Source organism: Triticum dicoccoides, chromosome 7A (assembly GCF_002162155.2).
Source record: "Triticum dicoccoides isolate Atlit2015 ecotype Zavitan chromosome 7A, WEW_v2.0, whole genome shotgun sequence".
Taxonomy (NCBI): domain Eukaryota; kingdom Viridiplantae; phylum Streptophyta; class Magnoliopsida; order Poales; family Poaceae; genus Triticum; species Triticum dicoccoides.
Window position 1 is genome coordinate 673,140,444 of NC_041392.1, and position 7,016 is coordinate 673,147,459.

At 51.1% G+C, this 7,016-nt stretch overlaps 1 protein-coding gene across 1 annotated transcript; it reads left to right on the forward strand.

The window, feature by feature from the left end:
- The first annotated feature begins 3,661 nt into the window (after window positions 1-3,661).
- Window positions 3,662-4,663, forward strand: LOC119327743 (auxin-responsive protein SAUR71-like). Its single transcript, XM_037600841.1, has one exon. It carries the CDS (start codon window positions 3,788-3,790, stop codon window positions 4,205-4,207), a length of 420 nt encoding a protein of 139 aa, XP_037456738.1. The 5' UTR covers window positions 3,662-3,787; the 3' UTR covers window positions 4,208-4,663.
- Window positions 4,664-7,016: the final 2,353 nt, after the last annotated feature.

Below are 7,016 nucleotides of genomic sequence, written 5' to 3' on the forward strand. Positions count from 1 at the left end.
GCGCGCGAATGATCTGCCATACCCACCTTGGCATAAGTATCGCGTTCATGCGACACGGCGCAATCATGTGAATCCCTTGCAAGTCCTTTGGGATGTAGATATCAGACCACTTGACCAAACCGTATTCTTCTCTGCCATCCGTCATTTGCCAGAAGAAGCGGGAAAGACTCTTTTCATAGGAGACATTTACCCCTTTCGGCAGGAAGTAGGAGACGACATAGCCAATCCGTGCGCAGCAGTGTACGCACCACAACGACCGGAGTAGACGCCGCGACACCCGTCGAGCCCTCACCGGCACCGCCATCCCAAGGAAGCCGCCAAACAATGACGGCGCGAGCGAGGCGGTGACCTCCACCGGGCCTTCCTCAGTGTCATCGTCGATGTCGCCCTAGAGGAAGGCCATAGAGCAGCTGCCTGGCAACTAGGCACGTCGCACCGTGCTCACCACTACAGTGTCCTGAACAACCAATATGAACCCTAGTTCCCTAAGGAGGATTTCCACTCAGTATCAGCTGTTTAGGCAAGGTCAATCCTCGACAGCCTGAAACTGAGATATGCCAACCTGCAGGCAGGACAAGTGCTCAGTGAACTTCCCACTTATAATAGATAGCGTGCGCCCGCACACACACATATGACGCACACGCACGCACCCATGCGCACACGCGCACGCGCGCGCGCGCACACACAGACACACACACACACACACACACACAAGTTTTCTCGCGTATTTGAAAATTGATTTGTTAGACCATTGCTGTCCTCTCTGATCCCTATAGTTGGCTATTGAACAAACTTAGAGGAATTTTTTTTTGAGCGGGACTAAGAGGAATTGATACAATGTACAAGCTAGCAGAGCCTGTTCATTCTTGGTCACCCAAAGAGTTAAAATGGAGATATCATTGATCTTTCTCCTCATGCGTTTGCCAAGTTGAGCATGTCACACGCTGCACACTTGGTCACCGAACACAGGCACTACATTGCACTGTTCCGAAAATCGGATGCTCAATTTGTCCTGGCTCGCTCGGTCCATCAACGTCCTCCACGCACTACTTTGATTTTGATTTGATCTGAGGCATGCCATGTGCGCCTGCATGGAAACGCTGGCCTCGGCATGCGTGACATGTCCAGCAAGCTAGCTCCGCCACGGGCTCCGGCCGAACGTAACATGCACCGTCCCATTAGCGATGACTAGCACGGCAAGAAGAAACGTGCCAATAAAAGTGGGCCGTACGTACCAGTCGTACCTGCTGCCGAATTGAGTTTCTCCGCTCACTTCCGGTTCGCATTGACGAAGCGATCGAATGGCACGTACTTTAGTCATCAGCGTTCACGTGCATGGCACTACGTGTGATGTGAGGCTCCACGTTAGTTGACTTGATATTAATATGAAAGCAAGAGATCAACCGGTAATGAAAGGTACAAATGAACTGCAAAGTCGTCAATTACACATCCTTGTAACCAGTGAATCAGCTTGTGCATGTCCCGAGCGTTGATCGGCCACTGGCACCCTTGTCGCGACATCTCTAGTGTTTCTTTTCCTTCTAGAGTTGTATCCCTTTTTCCCAAAAAAAAAGAGAGACTTGTCTTCCTTGTGTGCTGCGCCAACTTTGGGAGTGAGATAATTATGCATTTCTACCTTGGTGAGATGTGCGTGCGTACCACCCCATCCCCACTCATATCCTACACTTTTATTTTTAGGGACGTATCCTACACTCTTACCAGTGCACACAGGCATATATGTCTAGACAGTAGCCGCAGCGCCGCGACAAACCTCCGATCCCCGGCCGATGAGTTCCTCCACCAAACCGTGACATGTACCGTCAAAAGGACGACACGGGGAGACGATCGGTCGAATCTCGCGGCGCCCTAACGCCATGCCGCGCCGCTTCCGGAAAAGACACCCTCAAATATACGGAGAGGGAGACACTGTTGATGTGTATGTTTGCCGCTGCACTGCCGGGACGCGTACGTGCGTGCTCCGCCGCTCGCCGGCATCCCGCACAGTGTTCCTCTGGAAGTCTGGATCGAGCGTTGCTGGAGGATAGATGGAGGATACCTGCATGCATGCGTGCTGGTCTCCGACTCCACGTGAAAATGTTTCAGCTGATAGCGTCCGGTACCGGTATAGTGCGCGCGTGCATATGCTGCTACACCCTAGTCTAGGGACAAACCATACCTACCATGCTAGCAATATGGTCCTTTTTTTCAATCATATACTCAGTTCTAGTCTCTACCGTTTGTGTGTTATCACTGAGAAAATCCGAGTGGGAAAAGATAATCACTTCAACTTGATAAAAGTAGCGGACTCCAACAGTCTTGTGCAATCACTTGACTGATTCTCACTCCATCTCTCTCTTCCAAATCGTACAATAATCACTTGCTTTGTCTCTCTCTCTCTGTGTCTCCTCCATGTGCCAGGTCAGTAGGTGGGCTCCACGGTGACAGCCTAATCTCGCTCACCTCCTCACTCTCTCACCTCCACGCGCGCCGTACGAAAGGGACTACGGAACAGGCCGGACGGGCCGGTCCCGGCGCGAGCCCGAATCAATCCGGTCGGTCGGAGCTAAACCGGGTGCCGGTTTAAGGCGCTGCCGGGCCCACCCCACCGGCTTCTTGCCCCTTGTACCTTCCGGGTACTCCAACTGTACCCGCACTTGTACCTCCCCCGACTATTCAATTCTCTCTTCTTGCCTTAAAAGAAAAAAGACTCCCTTGCTATGCACACACACACACACACACACATGGCTACACTCACCATGCACTCAGCTCTAACATGATCACTGAATAAAAAAGCACTAGTAGATGTGTAATTACATGAGGCCAAGACATTTTCATGTGTATATTCTAGTTCACTTCATTTTCTAGCACGACTTTGTTGCTCCTACTAAATTGCAATTTTGTTCCTACTCCCTCTGTCCCATTATTTGACACAAAAACGTCTTACATTATACTCTTTGCTAAATATTTTTTTTCTAGAGATTTCAACAAATGACTACATATGAAGCAAAATGAGTGAATCTGCACTCTGAAAAATATGTCTATATACATCCGTATTTGGTAATCCATTTGAAATCTCTACAAAGACAAATATTTAGGAACGGAGAGAGTATGACGGAGGGAGTATTAAGTTGCAAGTTTAGTTGTCGGGGGCACCGTGGTAACTGGTATGAATCCACCAAAATATGAAAAATATAATACTACAACTGTTTGAAACATATAATACAATTGTTTGTCGTTATTTTAAGTTTGAACAAGGCGTTATTCATGGCGCATTTTCTTGTCAACTTTAACCAATGTAACCAGTTACAAATTCGTATTCGCCAAGTTTGTGTCGATTTAGTACTCCCTCCGTGCTAAAATTTTTGTCTTAGATTTGTCTGAATACGGATGTATCAAGTCACATTTTAGTATTAGATATATCCGTGTCTAGACAAATTTAAAATAAGAATTTTAGGACGGAGGGAGTATGAAATGGGGCGGAATTTTGAAAGGAGGCAACTGACCCCGTGTACCCGAAGCAGGCTGGCTGAATAAGTGCCACATTCCCTTCCGAGCAAAGAATTTGTAAATGCCAAGCGAGAAAAATAATGGCAAGAGGACCTGTGCAACGCCGCACAACTTGCAGCTCTCCAGCTATATAACGAGCCACCATGGCCGCCTCAGTACAAACGCCTTGTATCCTCTCAACTCTAGTGTCGTCCCTCGCCAAGAACCAGCCACCGCCGTCGCCTCCCGGCCTCCGCTTCCAAGCCTCGAGGTCTCCGGCGTCAACCGAAGCAACGGCAGCATGAAGCGCCTGCTCAGACGGCTCTCCCGCGTGGCCGCGGCCGACGCCTGCGCAGCCGCCGCGTACCAGCCGCTCCGGCCCGACTCCGCGGCGAAGGCCTCCTCCACGGCTTCATCTTCGTCCTCCTCGTTCTTCGGCGCGCGAAGGCTCGGCCGCGGCGCGCGGGTGCCGGAGGGCCACGTGCCGTTGTGCGTCGGCGAGGAGGGCGGCCCCGTGGAGCGCTTCGCCGTGCGGGCCGAGCTCCTGGGCCAGCCGGCGTTCAAGGCCCTGCTTCGGCGTGCCGCGCAGGAGTACGGCTACGGCCACCCTGGCGCGCTTCGCATCCCCTGCGCCGTCGCCGACTTCCGCCGCCTCCTCCTCGGACTCTCCGACCCCGGCTGCCAGGCCACCGACGACGACGACGCCGCGCTCTACTACTAGCCTTCTTCCCCGTTCGGCTGCCATGGAGGGCGTGATGGAAAATTTGCCCCCTGGCAAAGGCAAATCGATGAACCAGCAGAGCAAAATGCCAGCTGCTGTGTTCTGCCAGATCTACCCCTGCGTGGATGCTGTACATAGGGAGGTTGGTGGAGGGTAGGACGGGGATTCCGCCGCATTTTCTACTGCAGCTCAGCAATTTTAGGACCTGCTGTCTTGTAGGAATCAGGGCTGCAATTTCTTTTTCTTCTTCTTCTTCTTCTTCTTCTTCTTCTTCTTCTTCTTCTTCTGAGTGTTCCTCTAGGTAGCTCTAGATCTAGCTCTGGTAGCTGCAATGGAGCTTCTTCTTCCTCTTCTTTGGCAGAGATTTTGAGGTCGTGATAACACATCATGTAAGCCGCAAGGTTCGCCTCATGTGAGTGAAATGGATGATTTTGCTACTGCAAAAGTTTGCTCCAAGATCTGGTGGTCTGTAGAATGCAATGCACTTCCACGGATCCCCAGCCAGCTCTAACGGTTCAGGCAGCCTGTCATGGAATGCAATGATGCACTGCTATGATTGAGCATTTGGTAGCACTACTAAACTACTTGGGGCATTGCCTTCAGAACTGCTTGCCAGAAAATCTGGGTTTTGCGTTCAGGTTCAGTAGATAGCCGGCTGCATACACAGCATATAGTCTGTGTGTCCATCAGTCCATGGAATTTCCAGAACTTTGAAGAGAGTTAATGGCGTGAACAGATAACTGCCTCGAGCCCTCGAGTGTTCGATGCGTATGTGCCAATTGCAGTGAAAGGGACGAGATGACAATGTATTGCAGGCATTGGAGAAATCAGACAGAACAATGCTGTTTCTTCTTGTTACTGTTACTGCAGTTCTCCTTGCATCACACATATGACTTACGAGAGCTAGTCGTCACATTCTTCTAAAAAAAGATGGCATCACGAGAAAAGTTAGATTACATTCCAGAGAGTCAATCAAGCTTTCGTTATGTGCACGCCAGACTTTGCTAAAACCAAGCTACTTTTCGAATGACGGCGACATGACGAACCGGTGGCCTGGAATAAATAAACCCAGCAAGATATATAAACAGAAACAAAATTCATTCTGAACCTCCCAATCAACGGAGAGATATATACGGGCGCATTTCCTCTCATGTTTTCTTCTTTTTTCGACCACTGTCCACGCATTTCCGTTTGATATTGGCATATTGCGGGGCGTCTATGGGGCGTCTATGGACGGTCGGTCATGTAATTCAAAACTATTCTTAATTAATGAGATGAGGCAAATCTTTTGCCTTTGTTTCGGAAAAAAAAAGATATTGCATATTGCCACCAAGAAAAGAGAAGAAGACCTTTTCTCTGGAATGAATTGATACCGGCACTGGCACCGGCACTGTCCCGTCCCATGTGCAGCGAGGAGAAATCTTGGCCAAGAACGCCGGCGCGGCTGACAGCTGCGCCCATTGTTGCTGTGGCTGAGCTCGCAGCGAACATGATGCTCCTACGTTGGAAGGCTTAGGACACCATCTTTGCTACTGTGCTAGTGCTACTTTGCGTGCACTTAGAAGCAACTAATTCTGGAATTAGTGCCCCGGAATCATTGTGTCAGAAGCCGCTAACCGGAAATGACCAAAACATGAGCCATCGTACTACATCAGTACAGGTGACAGGTACTCGCTCGTTAGCTAGGCTCTCTATCTCTCTCCATTATTGATTCATTGGCATGTGCCTGTCATTCTATAATATGTATATGTATACTTCCAGGTTTGAACAGATGTGAAAGGCACCAGGGAATAAACGGTATTGGAGCTGGAGATTTCTATTTTCTTCCGATTTTATATGCAGCTCATAATTTCTATGCGTATAGCACATGGCGCGTCAACACGACCGCAGCTCAGATCTCCCGTTTTAATTTCTGCAGGATGTACGTACAGTACTTGTTAGCGAGTCAACCACACTACCGTACCAATGGGCGAGGCAGCATTCACTCTCCAGAGACTTGAACGCGAATCGGCACATGGGCGCCGGCGATCTCCAAGCAAGCTCCTCCGGTCCAAGTCCAAGAAGAAAGGACACCGCCTAGCTGGGAGCTACTCTATGAGGAGCTGTGAGGCGACGGGGGTTGATGAGGACCGCCTGCGTCGCGCTGCATGCATGCATGCATGCATGGAGCTTGAGTGGTATCAGGTCAGGAGCAGGAAGGGCACGCCATGTGCATGCAGAGGAGGCAGGGTGTGAAGGCCACGGACGTTGCCTGCCCCGACCGGCGAGCGGCGACCGAAAAGGCAGAGGGCACGACCGCGACGCCCGCCCTCGACCGGACCCGGACAACCGTTGCCATCAGCCGCGCGGCAGACGTTGCGCCGGATGCGCCACCGCGTGGCGTCGCCGCTGCACACGTAGTCGCGTAGTTCGATCGGCCGTGCGCTCTCTGGCTGGCGCCTGCCACGGGCAGGCCCGGCATGAATTCCGTCCTCGGCTCATCTTCTTCACGTGAACGGTGAACCAGCAGCAACGAAGAGATTTTTTTTGCAGGTGGGCGGGATGGGGGAGCAGAAGGGCAGCGACGAGTGGGCGATGGATTCTGCTCGTGCAATGGATCGACATACCGATATAGAGAGTGGTGGTATGTATACAGCACCGGCAGGCCACTAAGGCCAACTCTAACGCGCGACCCCATTCTGTCCGTTCATGTTCGTTTGAGAGTAAACGAACAAAGTAGGCCTCCAAACGTGCAGCCGCAAACGGATCGTCGTCCGTTTTCTGTCCGCTTTCAACCCATTTTCGGTCTAAATTTGGTCCGAGTTTGCGG